Source organism: Otolemur garnettii, unplaced genomic scaffold (genome assembly GCF_000181295.1).
Source record: "Otolemur garnettii isolate 467f Iridium unplaced genomic scaffold, OtoGar3 scaffold00016, whole genome shotgun sequence".
NCBI classification, from domain to species: domain Eukaryota; kingdom Metazoa; phylum Chordata; class Mammalia; order Primates; family Galagidae; genus Otolemur; species Otolemur garnettii.
In genome coordinates, this window is record NW_003852411.1 from 18,028,766 (window position 1) to 18,051,187 (window position 22,422).

The 22,422-nt window shown below is 40.4% G+C and overlaps 1 protein-coding gene across 2 annotated transcripts in view; it reads left to right on the top strand.

Annotated features, from left to right (window-relative positions):
* TNR (tenascin R) overlaps positions 1-22,422 on the top strand; it is a 77,746-nt gene that overhangs the window by 41,319 nt on the left and 14,005 nt on the right. For both annotated transcript variants that reach the window (XM_003785688.2, XM_023510775.1), the window contains 6 exons: positions 705-824; positions 1,696-1,842; positions 4,827-4,946; positions 7,989-8,132; positions 8,799-8,929; positions 9,838-9,970. In XM_003785688.2, the coding sequence (XP_003785736.1) occupies positions 705-824; positions 1,696-1,842; positions 4,827-4,946; positions 7,989-8,132; positions 8,799-8,929; positions 9,838-9,970 (795 nt within the window). The remainder of the gene's footprint in view (positions 1-704; positions 825-1,695; positions 1,843-4,826; positions 4,947-7,988; positions 8,133-8,798; positions 8,930-9,837; positions 9,971-22,422) is intronic.

A 22,422-nucleotide genomic window follows, 5' to 3' on the forward strand; every position in this document is an offset into this window, starting at 1 on the left:
TGCTTGGAAAGCACACACACTCTGAGATGAATTGGGTCAGTCTCATCTCATCATCCCCAAATACAAACCCAAATAGGAGGTGCGTGTGAGTAAGAATGTGCATGTTTGGGTAGTTTCCTACATACTAACGAGAACTCACAAACTGGACAAGTAGATTAGGTACTCAGCTAATTCAATCCCACAATCCCCTAGCAGTCAAAAGAAAAGTATACAGCATAAATGAAATACAATTTAGAAAAGTGGATTTGCTCTGGACTTGTACTCTGAAATCCCTGTACACTCAATAGGCAGTTTCTTGAAGTTGAACCAAAGGTGGCTACTAAAAAATAGGAGATAAAGGCAGATCTGGGTTTATCTAAGACAAGTTCCTCCAGAGAAAATGACTATGTTATTCCCGGTTTAAAACAAAATCTATGAACTTAGAGGAAAGCTCCTGGTTGACCTACAGATAGGTAATATTTGCTGCCCAGGGACACACATTATCGGTGTGGTTTCAGGTTGTTAAAATGCTTTGGTCATACCTATAAGGTCTTGGGTGGATTATCAGCCTGACCGTGGTTTGAAGGATGCTCTATCACACAGTAAGTTCTTATCTGAATTTTGGAGACTATTGGCTCTTGGTCAGCATAAAATCAGAGATGAGAGTTCCTTTTTCACACTGTGCTTTCTGTTTTATTTCCTCACAACCACCTGGGTCCTTATAGGAATTGATCCCCCAAAAGACATCACAATTAGCAATGTGACCAAGGATTCAGTGATGGTCTCCTGGAGCCCTCCTGCTGCACCTTTTGATTACTACCGAGTGTCATATCGACCTACCCAAGGTAATACATTGATTAGGTTTTCTAAGAATGACTGGGATTTGGAGCTGGGTGAAGATTATTATGGGAGAACTAGCATATCCCCAGGACGTCAAAACCCCTACCTGTGCTTCTCCTCCTCTCTGTGGCATGCTCCATCAGAAAAGGCTTGATTGCATTCATGCAGACAGCAGGTCCTTCGCCAGCAGAGGCGGCCAGTCACCACTACATAGGCAGTATTATGAGAAACAAAGAGTCCTAAAAGAATCTGCCAAGAGCCAGAGTCACATGCACTCCCCAAGAGAATCAAGTCAAAGAGTAGAATCCAAGATGGCTAAAGAGCCAGCACAGCCAGATGGAGCCTTGGAGGGGACCACAGTGACGAGGTCCTATTTCTGCCACTTTAGCCAAGTTATGAGTCAGAGGAAGTTGGCCCAGACCTTGCCTGCATCTTGCCAGTTCTTGCCCCACATGCAGCATTGTTAACGGACTGGAGGGCACACTCACTTCCAGTGAGGGGTGAGACAGCTTCCGAGCCACCCTGTCTCTGGGCTGCGTGGACCGCTGCTTGCAGCCATGCCCTCTAACTTCCGTAATGTAATCACCTCGGAGAATACCAGCCTGTTAGAAAACCACTCCATAGACAGCTTAGTTTTCTTTGCTCTAAAAGCCCATAAAATGAAAGCGTGAGACTGGAATCCAGACCTTAGCAAACTCCAACATTCCCAGCCCATGAGCCATTTATTATCCCTCCCCACTGTGTGCTGGGTCCCACACATCTGGGCTTCATGGCAAAATACCACCGGGAGCCCCTGTATAGACTGCACCACAGAATGCGTTGTTGAGAGAGACGCTGAACCGCTGAACTTTAACTGTGGATTCCACTCTTCTTCAGTGGGACGACTAGACAGCTCAGTGGTGCCCAACACTGTGACGGAATTCACCATCACCAGGCTGTTTCCCGCTACCGAGTATGAAATCAGCCTCAACAGCGTGCGGGGCCGGGAGGAGAGCGAGCGCATCTGCACGCTGGTGCACACAGGTAGGCGTGTCGCTCTGCGCAGGTCAGGTCAGGGCCCTGGCCGGGGACCTGCAGCCAATAGGAAGAGCCCAGCAAAGTTGTTCTGGCTCAAACAAAGGACTCCAGTTCCGAGGGGTCTGCGACTTTGATCTGGAATGCTCTTCTGACTTACCGTGTCACATAGGGCTATTTGCAATTTCTTTCTCCTAAAATTCTTCTGTAATACTAAGAGTTTACAGACTCACCCTCTAGGACTCTTCCTGGTTAGGGTTAGGAATGTTCATGGAACTTCCAATATGAAAAGAGTGCCCTTTCAAACATACACAGTGAAGTAATTTCCAGAACAGACATATGAATCATTCATCATTTATTTATTTATTTATTTTTGAGATGGAGTCTCACTCTGCCACCCTACATAGAGTGCTGTGCCATCATAGCTCATGGCAACCTTAAACTCTTGGATTTGAGCAATCCTCCTGCCTCAGCATCCTGAGTAGCTGGGACTACAGGCATGTGCCACTATGCTTGGCTAGTTTTTCTATTTTTAGTGGAGACAGAGTCTTGCTCTTGCTCAGCCTGGTCTCAAACTCCTGAGATTAAGCAATCCACCAGCCTCAGCCTCCCAAAGTGCTAGGATTACAGGCGTGAGCCACTACACCAGGCCCCCATCTGATTTTTTAAAAGGCTCAGAGGAGGAAATTTTATTTCAGAAAAGGATTGTTACTCCAATAACAAAATTGGGGTTATGAAATTCTTCATAGATGTGGCCAGAAACCACCAAGGAGCTTGCTTTATACTTCAGGGAGAAAGAAGGTCTCTGGGTGGCTGTCACCCCCTCATCTGCCATGGAGGCAGTGGCAGGATGCTGCTCTGTAGGTGTGCTGGGCACCTGCAGGGCATGATACAGTCCATGGTCTCCGACAGGCCCTGCAATGGGATCCATGTGTCCTCTGCACCCCCGGTCAACCCTGTGCAATGAACCGAATCCTGTTGCCATCCTCTGGAAAACAAGCCCGTTGGATGGGCCTGTGGAGCTCCTTTCTGGCTCCACTGCCCCTGGCCCCTTAGGCAAGTGTGCCACACAACACTAGCAAAGATTTGGTGTAGAAGTACCAGAAGGCACAGCCAAGGTTTTCCGTTCCCAGCCCCTAGACCAAATCTCCTCATTAAAGGATTGTTCACATAGCACCTGGGAAAGCATCCAGCCTGCCTCATTAGGAGAACACCTGGGTTTCCTGGGGTTGCTTAATTTCCCTGGAGAATGATAGTTCCGAATGAGGGGAATGCACCTTGGAATTCTCGCTGCTTTTGTAGGGGTTCTCACAAGCTCAGAAACAGCATCTTTAAAGCAGTGGAACAAAAACATATTTCTTTGAGACAGGACAGAAAAATCTGCTCTTCCCTGGTCTCCTTCCAGGCCTATAACTATAGATAACCCAGCCTTGTTTTTGTATGCAGTCTTGCCCTAGCCATCACATTATCCGTGACCACTAATGTGTTGACTGGAAGTGACATCTGACAAGCCAAAAGAAATCCTGTACCACCTTTCTGAATATCCTAGAAATTCATATGTAAGAAATTAGGTTTTTTTCCCACTGAGGACAATGAAATTGATTTCAAGACCCTCCTATTCCCAAGATAAAGAGAGAGCAACAGCTAAACTCAAAAACTTATTCTTTGGGTTCCTGGTCATAAGCAGCTAATGCCTCCAAAGCAGATATTTGGTGTACTGATTCGGATGGTTTACCACCCCAGTTGTCCTCCTTCAAGTTTAGGCAGAGCTGTTTTGGCAACTTTCAATAACTACCTTACCCTCAGAAGTGTCTTTTGATGTTTTCATTTGGGGGTTGTCTAGTATCTCACAACTTTTGGAAACGAGTACTCATCAGGGTACCCTGCTAGTCCCATCAGATCAAGCATGTCTCAGAGAGATCAAACCCCTGTATGCAGTCTCATAAAGATGGCACTTGAAGAACTCTTTGAAGGCATAGATTATGGATACAATTTAAATTTTCAAATTATAAAAATATTTTCTGGTGGTTACTTTGCAATGAGGGACATAGCCAAGCAAAAATAAACTTTCGATTAGAAAACAGGGTCAGATCAAGGAATTCTTGGTTCCCAACAGTAAACTGAGTGATGCTTAGGTTGAGCTGATACCTAAACTGATATAATAACATCCATTTCTGGAAGAAATTCTGACTTTGTGAAACAGAAGCTCAGTAATAAAGTAAAGGCTTACAGCATGGACAAGTGAGAATAGGAAGATGATCCTCTAACAAGCATGCTCTGTTCCCCTGACAGGTACCCTTGGCCTGCCTAAGCCTATAAGAATACCCTTAGCTCTCAATGCAACTAAAAGAATATCCAGGTAGCAACTCTGAGTGAACCTTGTGAGTAGTGAAGCAAGAATCCAATAATCAGATGTGCCTTTACAGGCAACCTGAGCCCCGCACACTCATTTCACAATTGCTTACTTAGAATTTTCCAAGTTCCCCATCCTGAGGATCCTCCTCCCCTTATGGAGTTCCCATCACTTTCCCCAAAGTTTGTCAACAGAGATCTTTCCACAAGGCACAGCCTTACATCTATAAAAGTGGGAATAGACTGGGAAGTATGATCATCCCATCAACTAAAGAATTATAACCATGGCTGTGTGTTCTTAGTTTCTCCATCTAGATTTAAATGTCTAAAACACAACAGCCATACCTTGAAATCCCCCACAACACCTGACACAGAGCTCTGCACATACGAAATTGAATGAATGAAAAGGAAGAGCTGGGGGCAATTAGGGGAGATTGTATACTTGAAAGGAAGGAGATAAAGGAGATGAGGAAGGGGCCGATGGAACAAGGACAGAAAAGGAAGAGGTCTCTGCTTGTTTCACTAGTTCGAATAGCACAGTAGTGGACATGCAGCATGAGCGAAACTTCTGAGGTGCTTCCCTGCACTTCCATCCTGCAGCTCCTGCTACTTTTAACTGATACGCTCCTTTTCTGCTTCAGCCATGGACAATCCTGTGGATCTGGTTGCTACCAACATCACTCCGACGGAAGCCCTGCTGCAGTGGAAGGCGCCGGTGGGTGAAGTGGAGAACTACGTCATCGTTCTCACACACTTCGCAGGTGGGTGTCTGCAGGCAGGAGGGGGTGATGCAGACCAGAATGGAAGGGAGAAAACAAAACATCCTGTTCATCTGAGGGACAGAAATTTTCCCACTTTATTATACCATTAATAACTGAGATAGGACAATTAAGCTCACAAACTCATCCTGGAAGTAACACTACATACCCCATTACTGAATATCACTATGGTTACCTTTGCAGTACTCCCTTTGGCCATCCAATGGCCGTAATAATATTCAGCAATGGGGTATGTAGCACTTTTTCTAGAATGAGTTTGCAAACTTGTCAGACTTTATACAACAACAGTTCTGATGGTCATTCCAAAAACAGTTCCAAGATTGCTTTGAAGGGTGGACTAGGGCTGGCATCAGGGCTTAGCTTCAGAAGGGGAGTACCCTGAAGGTGACCATAGTGATATTCAGCAGTGAGGTATATAGTACTTTTTCTAGGATGAGTTTGTGAACTTAAGGATCTGACCTCCTAAATCCCTCAAGATATCCCGAAACTCTACAAACCGTATTAACTCTAGAAATTGAGAAAACTGAATCTGAAAAGTGCAAGAAGGGCAGGTAACAAAGGGCAAAGGAAAAAACAGAGAAATAGCTTAGGGCAAGGAAGACAAAACTCAGAATGGAGCTAAGAATCGCCCCCAAATGCTTTTGTAGGGATTTATAGAGCAAGAAAGACACTGAAGTCATAGGACCAGGCTTAGAACACATAAACATGATAACGGGTGACAAAGGATTCAGGATTGCCAAACTTCTGTTATTTTTGTCTTTTCTACTCACATGCAGCCCAACAGGTTGAATCAACACAAAATCTTGGATTTCAATGTCTTCTTCATCATGCTTGTTCACCTTATGCTATTTGAAGTTGAACAGAGAAGCACAAAGCAAAACAGGATTGTGTACTCCAAGTCTCTAGCCGTAGAGACTAAGCCTGAATTAAGCACGGGATCACAGAATTGTTGTGGGTTATATTCAGGAATCCCGAGAACAAAGATACCAGAAGACAGAAGGCAGGCAGATGCCTTGATTTTCAAAAATAGTAGAGAAAGTCAACTCTGTAAGGTGCAAAGAAGTAAATGTATTGTCAAAGCTTGAGAAAGTAAAAACTAAAACAGACTATTAAACAACTAGGAACAGGCCTCAGTGATCACCACATACCAGCACAGGTTCATTGCAAAACCACTTTATGCCCTTGTTTTACTGGCAAAACAACTAGCACATTTGTATTTGAGCAAGGCACTAGAAAACCCTACTTATCACTTAATCCTTAGTTAAGTTGGAAATATGCAAGATGGATTATATCTGGAGTTAGCAGGAACTGTAGCTGATTGAATAGCTTCTTCAAAGGATAAAGACTGTTACTGGGGACACAACTTAGCTCCACAATGCATATGCACAATCCATCTCAGCTCCTACCACCACTCTTTGCAGACCATGATCCTGCATCTCTGAACTCTTACCATGCTTTCTGGAGGCTTCCTGCATTTTATACATGCTGTTTCTGCTAGCAGGAAATTCTCTCCCTACTTATTTGCCTAGAAAACCCACCTTTCAAGTCTTAGTTTCAACACTACCTCCTCTGTGAAAGCTTCCTTTATTCCTTTAAGGCAGTCAGACACACTCCTGCTCACAGGCACAAAGCACAGAGCTCTATCCTTGCAATTAATGTCTTTTCATTCAACAAGTACTTTCATGCCCTCCCATGGGCCATATATGCTATAAGACAATAAGAATTCAGAAATAGAACATGCATTTTTATCTTCATGGAACTCCCCACTGGTGATGGTACAGGAAAGTAAATAGCTACAGCTGAATGTGTACTATGTATTGTGTGGGCAAGCACAGAACACCCCGGGCCACATCTGTTGGACCATTATGATTGGGGCCAGGGCATGGAGGGGAGGAAAGAAGGAAGATAGAGAAAAAAGATGAGGGGGATAAAGGGAATTCCAAGGCATAGGGCAGCCTGTGTGCATCTGCAGAGGAGTGAGAGAGGATGAGGAGATAGAAACTTCTATGGTGTGATGTGTCAGGGGCTGACTGATGGTATAGTGTGCAAAGGAAGATATTGGGAAACCTCAAGTGTTTTATTTCAGAGTATTAGTTTGGGTTTTAACTTGCTTGTACATGTGCCTTTCTATGTCTTTAGTTCCCAAGAAACTTGAAACCACCTACCTAGTTTGGAGATGTGCCTAGTAAATTTTGTAAAATGCTGAATTATTCAGGAGTATTCCAACTGTCCCATTGAGGGCCCAGCTTTATCTAATGAACAGTTTTATCAACAGCTTGAAGGAATCCAGAGAAGACATGCTCACCGAATTTGTGTGTAAAACAAAACTGTGATCAATAGACTCCAAATGCAAAAATATTTCAATTAGCTAAAACAGTGAGCCAAAACTCAATCAACAGAGACAGAATGCAATAGAAATAAATGGGGAGCTCTTTGTCCAGGATGCAAAAAAGATCACCTAACAAGGTTGGATTGGGAGGTGGTTATAAACACGATCTTTGATTCATAATCATCTCAGCATGTGACAACATCCAATGGCTGTCCCAAAACCTGAAGGATTAATATAAATGGTGCAATTATTATTCTCGATCCTCTTCTGAGGTTTGCATTTCAGTGGGGAAACTGATAATTATTATTTGTCCAGAGTAAAGCAGCCAAGATTGTGAAGGTTTACAATTATCATTTAACTGTGATGGGGGAGGGGGGATGAATTTTCTCAGTCTAGAAGAGAAAAGACTTGATTTGGAAGGGTGGTGGGGATTTTGATTTATTCCTTGTAACTCCAGAGACCTAGATAGAAGTTATACAGAAGACTATCTGACTATCTGAGGAATATTTTTCTCAATTAAGGTGTAAAAGAGAGGAGAGGACATCCTTGTATAGTATAAGATGCTATATTATCTATAAAAGACTTTCTCCAAAATTCTCTCATGTGAAATCTTTGTGAACTGCCTTTGCATTTAGTAGAGCTTTCCTCAAGCGAGTGACCTTAAACAAAGCTCATTCACCCTCATCTAATTTCAGTTGCTGGAGAGACCATCCTGGTTGATGGAGTCAGTGAGGAATTCCAGCTTATCGACCTGCTTCCCAGGACCCACTATACTGTCACTATGTATGCCACCAATGGGCCTCTCACCAGTGGCACCATTAGCACCAACTTCTCCACCCGTGAGTACACAGTCACCTCTCTACCCTGCATCCCTGGAGGCTTTTGTGAGTCCTAAAAAATGATCGGCTTCCTTGTGGAGGCAAGATTACACTCTGTAGGCTTTGGATCCTGCGGCTATGAGCTGTTCTTATTTTGGCTGACTGCAGCCCAAATTCAGCAAAAGTGGCCTACAGCTGTCAGTCGGCAGATGCATCTGTTTTCTGCTCTCACCCTGGGTCTGGGTGACAGCAGAAGAACCAGGCCAAGAGAGGCTGGTATTTGGAATGCACCTGGCCCAGAAAAGTCTGATGGATATTAAAAGGTTAGATACCGAGGACAGAGCTGCTGAGTGGGGTCATGGCCAGGAGTACAGTAGACAAAGGTAAAATGAGGGAATGGCATAAGTTCAAGAGTACACTTGCAGAAATGAGGGTTTAATAGGATCAGGGTCTCAGGCATAGAGGGTCAGATTGGGAGACCTCACACCCATGTCCAGAGGCCTTATAAGGGAAGGAGGAGTAGCTAAGAGTGGTCAGGGCACTGAATGATTATCTTCTGGCCCAGGAGTACCCTTTATGCTCCTTTCTAAGCCAGGTCTGGGCTTAGTATGTAGCTATTTATGCCTGAAATTGAGCTGGGAGGAACTGGAGAGGCAGGAACATCCTATCATTTTCTCCTCTTTGCAGTTCTGGACCCCCCTGCAAACCTGACGGCCAGTGAAGTCACCAGACAAAGTGCTCTGATCTCCTGGCAGCCTCCCCGGGCAGAGATCGAAAACTACATCTTGACCTACAAATCTGCCGATGGAAGCCGCAAGGTGAGATTTTGCTGGAAAGGGGAAAGACAGTTTCTCTCAAGCGAGATCATGTGGAAACTGACCAATGGAATGACCAGGGAAACTGGAGGGAGGGGGAAGGGAGCAATCCCCAAGGAATGAACCAGGTTTCCCATGGTAGATACATAGCCTGCTGGGGAGGGGAGAGCAGGGATCTGGTGCCACTCCCAGCCCTTCTAGTCTGCTCTACACAAGTTAAAGTGAAGAAGTCAACCTCTCTGAGGCTCAGTTTCTTCTCTTGATAATGGGGGTAGATACTGAACCTTCCCTAGCTTGTGGTGGTGCTTCCAATACAGTGATACAAGGCATGCTGGAAACTCCCCAGTACAACGTAGTGGGATAATTTTCACCAATGAAGCCCAGCAAACATGAGCTGGAACCAAATTCAGCAAGCTTTTGTGCTTCATGGTAAGCATCACAAAGGCTACATCTATACAATCTACAGTTTTAAAAAATATTTTGTTTTGTGTCATCAATTGAAATACTGATTTTCAAATTTTGGATTAACAGTGGAATCCTTTTTTGAAGGGAAATCACTTGCAGGAGCCAAATACACAGAGTAGACTTAAGCAGAGCTAGTCTGCCCGAGAGAAGCCGGGAAGCTCAAGTTCCAGCTTCCTCAGCTTCTTCCTCTGGTCTCAGACAAACCCAGTGCAATGCAGATTCCGTAATCCAAGTACCTAAATTTAGTCCAATATGCACTTGTGAGACAAGGGCTGGCCTGAATCTCACATGGGAGTGTTCCCCTCTACTTATTAGCACAGTTTTCTCTTTATTTGGGACAAAGGGTATTGTCATTGCTATAGCAACCTCACTGCCCATAGGAGTCTGATCTCCCTTCCCACTTCCCCACATTGCAAGCCAGTAACTCCTTCTGGCTCATCACACAGGAGCTGATCGTGGATGCAGAGGACACCTGGATCCGGTTGGAGGGCCTGTCAGAGAACACAGACTACACGGTGCTCCTGCAGGCAGCCCAAGATGCCTCCTGGAGCAGCATCACAGCCACCGCCTTCACCACAGGTGAGGGAGCTGGGCCCCTGCGATGCCTTCTTACCCACTGCCTGGCACCTAGCTCCTCAGCAGCCTCTGCTGAACCTTGGCCTCGGGAGATGTTATCAAGGAAACTCTTCCCTCCTCCCCCTTTCCAAGGCCCTGCCATAAGCTAACAAGGCAACCCCCAAAGTGCTCCTTTTATCTTCAAGGAGCACATTGATCAGAACAAAGGCTTTAATGAAAAAATAAAAATAAATCTTGGTCACACAACCAAGACATGAATCCAAAATGGGCCTTTACAAAGTAGAGCTTAGAGGACACTTGGTCTCTCTCATGGAGCTGAAGTCAATTATGCTCCCCTCCCTCTGCTCTTTCAAAGCTGTCTTATCTCAGAACTAAGGTGTCACCCTCTTCTTGTCCAGGTCCTTCCCTGTACATTCACAGGTTAATTAAAGGGGACCGTATGGTACCACTTAAAAACCCATTGGCTGGAGCTTTCCCATTAAGAATTTCTTTCCTATGAAAAGAACATAGATGACAGACACTTAAGCAGAGCTCCCTATTTTCATATTTATTAGTTCTAAATTAATTATTTTATCCCCCAGATGCATGGGTTTCAGTGCTTTCTCATGTAGTATAAGCTTTTCATTCCTATTCTGATGATGCCACAGCTAGCAGTTGTGAGCACTATGACAACATGCCCAAAGTTTCTGTGGTCTCTTACAGCTGCGCCCTGCTCCAGACGCACCTGGGCTGTGCCCCTCACTGCTCCCTCTCAGGTGCAGCTGCACCATGGGGTGTGCCATAGTTAGGATCAGCAATTCCAAATCCAGCTGGGGGCTTAGGGCTCAGTAGGAGCAAAGAAGCAAAGAATTAACAACTCACATGGAAATCTGGAAAGGCGGCCAGAATAGTGGCTTTGTTTCCTAGACAGAACAGGGGACGATCAGGATGTACCTAGGTTGTTTGTTTGTTTGTTTTTACAAGACTCCACTTGATACTGTGTTCTTGGGGCACGACCAGCGCCAACTCACAAAGAAGAAAACTGAAGAACCCAATTTCCTACTCAATGAGTGTAGTTATTCACCAAGTAGAGTTTGGAGTACCAGAGAAGGGCTCTTTATTATTTCTATGGTACACAGAGAGGAAATGCCCATGTTCAGAAGCCTTTGCAGTTTTACTGGAAAGCAGCTCAACTTTAAATGTAGGTCACTGATGCATACCAAACCCTGCTGGCTTTGTCTTGGAAATTTATCAGGACTCACTGACTAGTTTCAGAATGGAAAATTCTTAGACAAATAAGGCACGTGACAGTACCTTGCACAAAGCCTGGCACAGAGAGATAATAGATACTGGTCCAATTGAATAGATAAATCCAGCTACAGAGCACAGAAGAGAAGTCTTTGCTGAAATAAAGCCGAAGGAGGCACAGGCAAAGAGATACAACCTGCAGAGGGCAATGCCCAATGTCCCTGTAATTTCAAGCTGTGTCTGCCACCCGAGTGCAAGTTACCCTGAATAAATTACATTAGGCTATGTAGTCCATTTGCATGATGATATTACTGGGTCTTCGCTGTCTGTGCCACCTCCTCCCCCAACCTTTCCACCCCTGCCAAGAGCATTTCTCATTAAGGGGGAAGAGAACACAAGGGTATGAGCTTCCAAAGGGTGGGGATGGGGATGTTACCAAGAAGGGAAAGAAGCAAAAAGGAAGAACAGGATATCTTCACTTACAGGTAAGACTGAAGTGCTGCCAGTCTGGACCCCACAGCCAGGAATCATTCCCACTTGGCCAGAAGTCTGGGAAGCACTGGAGGCTTCCTGTGTGATGGCAAATCAGGGATGAAGGATTTAGAGGCTTATTTCTTTCTTTCAAGCAATTAGCATCCTTTCCAACTGCATTGACAGTACCTGAGTTTTCCTGTTAGCAGCATACCCTAGTCTTCGGATGGGCTGATCTCAGCTGATCAGCCTGAGTGTTTTCTGTACCTCCTTGGATGGAGCAACAGAGCCTAAAGTTTGGCCCCAAAGTGGCCTCCATCCAGTACACACCTTCACCTTATCCTGGGTAGGCCAAGAGAAGAAATTCATTTCAGGCAAGCCACCTACCTAGAAAAGAGTTAAGATGTCAAAAAACAATAATAAAATTTAAAAGAAGGGGAAAAAAGGGAAGAACTGGCCCTCAGAAACCCTCAGAAACCTCCTTTGATCAAGCTGTCTTCCCCTGCTGTGTTCCTGCCACATAACATAAGTCCATTTCTTTCTTTCCATCATGTTAATAGCTTGCTGTCCTCTTGTCTCTGGTGTTTGCACAAGACTCTAGGGGGAATTAAATACAAGTAGTATGGAAGAGAAAAAAATATGGATACATTATTTATAATTTACTGTCGCCTGAAATTTCATCCAAGGTCTACTTGTCTTTTAGAGACATGAATATAAATGAGGAAACAAATATTCCCCACAGAGCAGCCAGGACTTGGTGAAATGATTGTCTGAGAGGCAGGTTTCATTGTCTCTTTTAATACTATAAAAAGCAAACAAGGCTCTTGCTAAAGCTTGTCCTAGGAGACAGTGAACACTATAAAATAGGTTGTCCTGACCTTGAGGTTAAGCGAAGACAGTCATTTGCAGAGATGCCCAGAGAAGGGTAATGAGAAGTTTTTCTTTTATTACCTTTGCCCCAGTCCCCACTGTCCCACAGACAGGCAGAGCGGCTCTGTGGCACTTTACAGGAGAAGTCTGGAGCCTACTCTAACACAAGCTTCAGTTTATGAGGTGAAAATGTGTGAAGACTGACAAACCCTAGACTCTGAACAATAGACAGTGGATCATGGAAGTCCACATATTTATTAGACGCTCCGGTTGGAAAGGAAAGCCCAATGACCACCACTCACTGCTATCTACCCTTAGACATGCCACATGTCCTCTTCACCAAAGTGGGAGCTGCTCTACTGCTTAGGAACAGCTTGAGTTTCTGCTTCATTGAGACAAGTAAATTCCTAAAAGGAGAGGTCTACCTTCTTTCCTCGGTGGGACCTGCTGTGGAAAAGAAAGTAGGGTACCAATCGTCCCAGTTGAACAAACCAGCCTTACACGTGTGCAAAGTAAATAAATGGATGAATGTCAGATCCGAGTTTCAGTTAATCACACTGCCCAGTGTGTCACAAAGCACCAACGTCAATCTCCGGCAAGGTCCCTGTCTGTATTTACCCATTTATTTACTTTTATTCTACCTCTTCTTTCACCGTGCATAGGCAACCATTCTGGTGGGCTAAACCTGCATCCTTTTGTTTCTGTGTTCCAGTAAAATTATTTTGAATAGAAATATTTTAAATGTATGGTATTGGATCGCATAACACTATTCTCATACTTTTTATTCAGTGCTATTTTTCAGACCAATCCATGTTGTCATGCAGATATACAGTCTCTTTAAAACTGTTTTTATGGATCCATAATAGATGTACATATTTTTGGAGTACATGTGGTAGTTTATTACATTCATATAATTTGAAGAGATTGAGTCAGTATAATTGGGATAGCTATTCCCTTAAATATTTGTATATTTTCTTTATACCAGATACCTTCAAATTATTCTTTTCTACCTATTTTGAAATATTCAATATATTATTGTAAAGTATAGTCATCCTACTGATCTATCAAACACTAGTTCCTGCCAATGACAAAATTTCATTCTTCCTTATGTCTGAATAATACTCACTGTGTATATATACTACATTTTTATCCATTCATCCATTAATGCATGCTTAGGTTGATTCCATATTTTAGTTATTGTGATTAGTACTGCAGTAAACATGGGTGTGAAGGTATCTCTTTAACATTTGAGGGAATATAAACCCAGACATAGAATTTCTGGATCATGTGGTAGTTATATTTTTCATTTTTTGAGGAATCTCTGTACAGTTTTCCATAGTGGCTGAACTACTTTACATTCCCACTAACAGTATAAGAGGATGCCCCTTTCTCCACCTCCTCACCAGCATCCACTATTCCCTGTCTTTTTGAGAAAAGCTATTATTGAGCATTTTTTAATATGATACTTTACTAAGAAGAATGTATTTCAATTCCATCCAGGTTAATACAAAAGTTGTGAAGTCATCATCTTTTTTATGGCTGAGTAGTATTCCATGGTACACATATACCACAGTTTGATAATCCATTCCTGAGTTGATGGGCATTTAGCTTGTTTCCACATCTTGGTGATTATAAATTGAGCTGCTATAAACAATCAAGTGCACATGCTCTTATGATAAAATGATTTTTTTTTCTTCTGGGTAGATGCCTAGTAGTGGGATTGCATGGTCATATGGGAGATCTAATTTGAGTTCTTTGAGGATTCTCCATATTTCTTTCCAAAGAGGCTGTATGAGTTTGTAGTCCCACTAACAGGGTAAAAGTGCTCTCCACATCCTTGCCAGCATCTGCAACTTTGGGATTTTGTGATGTAGGGTAATCTTATGGGGCTTAGGTGATATCTCAGGATGGTTTTGATTTGCATTTCTCTGATGATTAGGGTCAATGAGCATTTTTTCATATGTTTGTTAGATATTTGTCTGTCTTCCTCAGAGAAGATTCTTTTCATGTCTCTTGCCCAGTGATAGATGGGATTGTTAGCTAACAATCCTGACATTTCTTTTTCTTGCCTAATTGCTCTTACCAAGACTTCAAGTTTTACATTGAATAAAAGTGTTGAAAGTGCAATTCTTTGTCTTTTTCCAGGTCTTAAAGGAAAGACTTTCATTTTTTTTTTCCCATTTACTATGATGTTAACTCTGGGTTTGTCACACATGGTGTTTAATATTTTTTTTTATTATTGTTTGGGATTCATTGAGGATACAAAGAGTTAGGTTACACTGATTGCATTTGTTAGGAAGTTCCTCTTATAGCTGTGCTCCACTTCCAAGAGGTGTGCCATTTACCGTGACCCCCATCCTCTTCTCACCTCCTCTCTACCCACCCCCTCCTTCCCCTCCCCCCACCTTGTATTATATCCTCTACTGCCTTCATATTAGGATTGAGTACAGTAGATTCTTGCTTCTCCATTCTTGTGAATCCTTTACTAAGAAGAATGTGTTCCAACTCTATCCAGGTTAATACAAAAGATGTAAAGTCTCCATCTTTTTTACTGGCTGAATAGTATTCCATGGTATACATATACCACAACTTGTTGATCCATTCCTGGGTTGGTGGGCATTTGGTGATTGTAAATTGAACTGCAATGAAGAGTCTAGTGCAAATGTCCTTATGATAAAATAATTTGTTTTTTCTTCTAGGTAGATGCCTAGTAATGGGAGTGTAGGATCAAATGGGAGGTCTAATTTGAGTTCTTTGAGTATTCTCCATACTTCCTTCCAAAAAGGCTGTATTAGTCTGCAGTCCCACCAGCAGTGTAAAAGTGTTCCCTTCTCTCCACATCCACACTAGTGTCTGCAGCTTTGAGGCTTTGTAATGTGGGCTGTTCTCACTGGGTGTAGGTGATATCTTAAGGTGGTTTTGATTTGCATTTCTCTGATGATCAGGGATGATGAACATTTTTTCAAATGTTTGTTAGTCATTCATCTGTCTTTATTAGAGAAGGTTCTGTTCATATCTCTTGCCCAGTGGTAGATAAGATTGTTTATTCTTTTTTTGTTAATTAATTTGAGTTCTCTGTAGATTCTAGTTATCAACCCTTTGTCAGATTCATACCCTGAAAATATCTTTTCCCATTCTGAAGATTATCTTTTTGCTTTACTTGTTGCGTCCTCAGCTGTGCAGAAGCTTTTCAGCTTAATTAAGTCCCATTTGTTAACTTTTGTCATTGTGATAGCCACTGAATTCTTTGTCATAAAATCTTTCCCAGTCCAATATCATCAAGAGTTTTCCCCATACTTTCTTCCGAGATTTTTGTCATTTAGTGTCTTAGATTTAAGTCTTTTATCCACTTTGAGTCAATTTTTGTAAGTGGTGAAAAGTGTGGGTCAAGTTTCAGTCTTTTACATGTGGTTATCCAGTTTTCCCAGCACCATATGTTGAATAGGGATTCTTTTCCCCACTGTATGCTTTTGTTAGGTTTATCAAAGTTCAGATGACAAGTAGAAACTGGTTTCAACTCTTGGTTTTCTGTTCTGTTCCATATGTCTACGTCTCTGTTTTTGTGCCAATATCATGCTGTTTTGATTACTGTAGACTTGTAATATAGCCTGAATTCTGGTAGGGTGATGGCTCTGGTTTTGTTTTTATTACTAAGAATAGCCTTAGCTCTATGAGGTTTTTTTCTGGTTCCATACAAAACAAAGTACTATTTTTTCCAGTTCTTCAAGATATGATATTGGTACTTTAATGGGGATTGCATTGAATCTGTAGATTGCTTTGGGTAAAATAGACATTTTGACAATGTTTATTCTTTGCAGCCAAGAGCATGGTATGTTCTTCCATTTGTTAGTGTCTTCTGCACTTTCTTTCCTTAGGGATTCATAATTCTCTTTGAAAACAATCTTTCACCTCTTGTGTTATGTATATTCCTAAGTATTTCATTTTCTTTGAACCTATTGTGAAGGGAATTTTGTCCTTGGTTTTCTTGTCAACTTGGTTGTTATTGACATATACAAAGGCTACTGATTTGTGGACACCAATTTTATACCCTGAGACATTACTGTATTTCCTGATCACTTCCAGGAGTTTTGTGGTTGAGTCTCTGGGGGTTTCTAAGTATAAAGTCATATCATCAGCAGAGTGAGAGTTTGACTTCCTGTGCCCCCATTTGGAGGCCCTTTATATCCTTCTCTTGCCTGATTGCATTGGCTAGAACTTCCAACACAATGTTGAATAATAACAGCAATAGTGGACAACCTTGTCTGGTTCCAGTTCTAAGTGGAAAAGCCTTCAGTTTTACTCCATTCAGTATGATGATAGCTGTGGATTTGTCATAGATGGCTTCTATCAGCTTAAGAAATGTGCTACCTATGCCTATTCTCTTAAGTGTCTTGTTAGAAAAGGATGCTGGATATTGTCAAATGCTTTTTTTGCATCTATTGAGAGGATCATATGGTCTTTGTTTTTGCTTGTATTGATATGATGTATTACATTTATGGATTTGTGTATGTTAAGCCATCCTTGCATCCCTTGGATAAGCCTACTTGATTGTGATGTATAATTTTTTTAATGTGCAGCTGCAATCTATTAGCTAAGATTTTCCTGACTATTTTTGCATAGATACTCATTAGTGAAATTGGTCGGTAGTTTTCCCCTTTGGTTGGGTCCTTTCCTGGTTTTGGAATCGAGGTGATGTTTCATAGAATGTGTTGAGGAAGATTCCTTCCTGCTCAATGTTTTGGAATAGTTCTGTAATATAGGTGCAAGCTCATCTTTGATTATGAGGTTTGATAGAAATCTGATGTGAGGCTATCTGGTCTGGGGCTATTTTTGTTGAAAGCTTTTTTATTGTTCCTGTAATCTCCATGCTTGATATTGGTCTGTTCAAGAGTTCTATTTCTTCCTGGTTAAGTCTAGGAAGATGGTGTGATTCCAGGTATTGGTCCATTTCCTCCACATTGTCAAATTTCTGGGTTTTAAATATTTTGAGGCATATTTTTTTCTAAACCTAGTTTGGTGAAAGTTTTTATCATAAAGGGATATTGGATTTTATCAAATGTTTTTTCACTATCTATGAAAATGATAACATCATTTTTGTTCTTTAGTTCTGTTAATATGATATATCACATTTATTGATTTGTGTATATTGAACCATCCTTATACCCCTGGGGTGAATCCCACTTGCTCATGGTGAATGATCTTTTTAATGCATTAATTTAGTCTGCTACTATTTTGTTAAGGGTTTTTTGTTTTTGTTTTTGTCATTATTGTTGTTTTAGCTCTATGTTCATTAGTGATATTGACCTGTAGTTTTCTTTTCTTTCTTTCTTTTTTTTTTTTTTTCTGTTATGTCCTTATCTGGTTTTGGTATGAGAGCAATGCTGGCCTTGTAGAATGAGTTTTTAAGAATTCCCTCTTCACATTTTTTATGAGTTTTAATAGAATTGGTGTTAGTCTTCTTTAAATGTTTGGTAGAATGCAGCAGTAAAACTGTTAGGTCTTGAGCTTTTCTCCAATGGAAGACATTGTATTGCATTATTCATTATTGATTTATTGAGGTTTTCTAATTTCTCATGGTTCAATCTTTGTACATTGTATGTAACCTTGAATTTATCCATTTCTTTAGATTTTCATGTTCATTGGTATTCAATTGTTCATAAAAGTCTTTAATGATTCCTTGTGTTTCTGTGGTCTCAGTTGTTATGCCTTCTTTTTCATTTCTGATTTTATTTATTGGGTCTCCTCTCTTTTTTTCTTAGTCTAGTCAAAGATTTGTCTACTTCATGTATCTTAAAAAAAACAACAACAACAACTATTTTTATGGATCTACTTTTTATAGTTTCTCTTTTTTCTCTGATCTTTATTACTTTTTTCCTTCTACTAGCTTTGGATCTGGCTTATTTTTGGAGTTTTATTTCTTTTAGGTACATTTTAATACAGGCTGTTCATTTCAACATTTTTTACTTTTCTAATATAGGCATTTATTGCTACAAACTTCCTTCTTAGTACTGAATTTGGTGGATCTCAAGAATTTTGTTATGTTGTATTTCCATTTTAATTAACTGCAAAAATTTTTTAAATTTTTTTCTGAATTTCTTCATTGACTCATTGGTCATTCAGGAGCATGTTGTTTAATTTCCACATGTTGGGTTCCTCTTGCTATTGATTTGTAGTTTTATTTCATTATGATCATTTTACAGGCTAATAATTTATTTTTTAATTCTTTATTAAGTCATAACTGTGTACATTAATGCATTTATGGGATACAATGTGCTGATTTGATATGTAGGCGATTCTCCTGCCTCAGCCTCCTGAGTAGCTGGGACTACAGGTGCCCACCACAACTCCTGGCTATTTTTTATTGCAGTTTGGCCAGGGCTGGGTTCAAACCTGCCACCCTTTGTATATGGGGCCGGCACCCTACCCACTGAACCACAGGCACCACCCAGTTATATGTTTTAATTCATTGCATTTTATTTTTAGTGAATCTGTCATAGACATTTGCATTGTGCTTACCATGAGGCTTACAGAAAATTCCTTATGGATAGCACAAATCATTTTAAAAAGATGACAATTCATCTTATATCACAAAGAAAATAATATAAAGAAAGAAAGAAAAACTGAAAAATACACTCTACACTTTACCTCCTTCTCTTCACATTTTAACTATATGTTAAAATTTCATCTTTAACAGGTTTGCTATATCTATTATTGTTCTTGATAGATTTGTCTTTGGGGATTCATACTAGAGTTATGAGTGGATTGCACACCATAATTACAGGATTAGAGTAGTTGGGTTTGTCTGTGTACTCAGTGTTACCAATGGGTTTTAAACCTTCATGTGTTTTCTTTATGCATGTTAGTGATTTTTTTTTCTTTCAAATTGAAGACCTCCCTTTAGCATTTCTTGTAAGATGGGTGTAGTAGTGGTGAATTCTTTGCTTGTTTGTCTGTGAATTACTTTATCTCTCCTTCATATTTGAAAGATTTGTTTGCTGAATACAGTATTCTTGGATAGAATTTTTTTTCTTTCAGCATTTTGAAAATATCCCAATTTCTCAGTTTCCACTGAGAAGTCTATTCCCAGATGAACTGAAGCTCTTTTATGTTATTTGCTTCTTTTCTCTTGTTGTTTTTAGGATCTTTTCTTTATTCTTCACCTTTTGAGTGTTTCTTATTGGGGTTAAGTCTGTTTGGAATTCTCTGATCTTCTGGTACCTGAATATCTATCTTTCTCAATTTGGTTAAGTCTGTGTGGAATTCTCTGATCTTCTGGTACCTGAATGTCTATCTTTCTCAATATCTAACTTTCTCCAAAAGTTCAGTTTGGGGGAACTTTTCTGTTATTATTTGCTTCAATAAACTTTCTATCCCTTGCTCTTCCTCAGCTACACCTTAAACACCAATAATTCTTAGATTTGGTATTTGGGGGAAATTTCTATGTCTTATAGGTTATCTTTATTCCTTTTCATTTTTTTTCTTTTCTTTCCTCTGACTATATATTTCTAAATAGCTATATTCAAACTCACTAATTCTTTCTTCAGCTTAATTCGTTCTGCTGTTGAGAGCCTCTAATAAACTTTTCAGTTTAGTAAATGTATTTCTCATTACCAAATGTCTGGGGGGGGGGAGGGTTATTATTATTCTTACTTCAATTTCTTTGGTAAATTTTTTTAATTTGGGGAGGGTATGTGTGTCTTATCTTGGAGATCACTGAGTTTCCTTAAAACTGCTTTTTTTGAATCCTTGGTAGGAGGGTCTACGTATAGCAGTCTCTTTAGAGTCAGTCACTTGTTCCTCCATTTGGGGAGGTCATGGTTCCATGTTTCTTTTTTTTTTTTTTTTTTTTTTTGCTGTACGTATGTCTGTGTCTTTGCATTGAAGTATTAGTTATTTATTCTAGCCTTCTCTGTCTGGCTTGGTTTGGCTTTTATTAGACGTGTTTACTTAGATATTCTTTGTAATTTACCTGTTGATTATCTTTTTTTTTTTTTTTTCCTGATAGATTGCTGTCTCCTTTTTGGCATTAGATGGCACCTCAATGCCAGGTTTGCCTTGACTGTAGTACGCAATCAGAGTGTCATCAGTCCTGAATGAGTGCGGTCCTAAAGCAGCTAGTTCACTAGGGTGGGAAAGTTAGCTAGTAGTTTATGCCCAGGAGACTTGTGGAACAAAACTCCTACAGCATGTTACTGATAAACAGTCACTCTGATTTGGCATCTCCTGGGACCAAGTTACCCAGTAGAGTTTTCAGGGCTGGGGAATGGTTGCCCCACCTCCCCTGTTTTCAGTGATATTTTTCCATTCTTTATTCCTGCATTCCTTATGCTGCCCTGTGGGTTATGGCAGGGACAGGTTTGCTAGGGAACCCAAGAAGGTGGGAATGCTAATTTCCACCTTGACCTTGCTTTTTCTAGTATACAAACTGTGAGCAAGGGAGAAATTTTCCATGTACTTAGTGTAGGCCGATTGGGGGGAAGGGCACCACAGATACAGAAATTCAATTCTTTTACATCTTCACAGAGATTTATCATGTCCTTGTGGCCTCAGGAACTGTTTTGTTCATATTTGAGGTCTAGGATATTGCTGGTGATAATCTCAGCACTGTATACTTGTTTTTAGATTTCTGTGGAAAGGAGTGAACCCAGCTTACTTCTATGTAACCATTTTGAAACCTTTATATATATACTTTTTTTGGTTCTAACTTGAAAAATACTTCCTGATGTGTACCCATCACATTTTACCTCTCCATTTGCCCAAAGATGGACAACAGATTGTCTCCAACTTTCACCACCACAAAAGATGCTTCCGTAAATGTACATGTCCACTTATGGATCAGTGAGGATACATACCCAGAAGAAGAATTGCTGGGTCTTAGGGTATGGGTTTACATAATTTAACTAAGTACTGCTCTCCCATATGGCTGTACCATTCATTCTACATTCCCTCCAACAGTGCATGAAGGCTCCTATTTCCTAATGGCATGCATCATTCCTCCTAATGACTTGACATGATCTAGTTTCATAATTTTTGGTAATCTCATAGGTATAATTAATATCTCATTGTTCTAATTGAATTTCTTTAAATAATAATGAGTTTGAGTTTAAATTTGTCAGCCTTTAAGTTTTCTTTTTCTGTAAATTGCCTATTCATATAGTTTGACCATTGTTCTATGGTACCACATTAGAGTTCCTGTAGTAAATATGTATTAGCTATTATTATTAAGCTTTTGAAATCTTTCTTAAGAAGTCTTTTCCTGCTTTTGGCCAAATGGTAGTCTTTAATGCAGCCTTCTATTGAATTTCTACTTTCATTTTTTACATTTGGTCTATTTAGCATGTGGTATTAGGTAGAGATACAGTTTCATTTTTCTTTCTAGACTGAACCAGTTTTCATTATTTTTATTATCTACTAAATAATCCATCTGTTCTCCATTGATTTGTGGTGCTTTATTATTAGGTTTTTATATGTACATAGATCTGTCTCTGACCTTTGAACTCTTCATGCTACTCCACAGTCTATTATCTATTCTTTTGCAAAAACAACATAGTGTGTTTATTTGTATAGCTTAATATCTTACTATACAATAGAACAAATTTTCTCAGTCTTCTTTTTCAAGCATAACTTAGCTATTTGGTGACATTTATTTTTCCATAGGCATCTCAGTTTAGTTTGTCAAGTTCCCTAAAAGAAATTTCAATTTGAATTTAGAAGTGCAATGAATTTATAAATTAATTTAATGACATATAACACTAAGTTATCCCTTCTAAAAAAAATGTACCTTCATGTATTCAAATCATCCTTATGAACTCTATTAAAACTAAACAGAGTTTTAAGGTTTACCTTTATGTTAATGACATTTTTATGTTCTTGGCTAATTTCTGAAT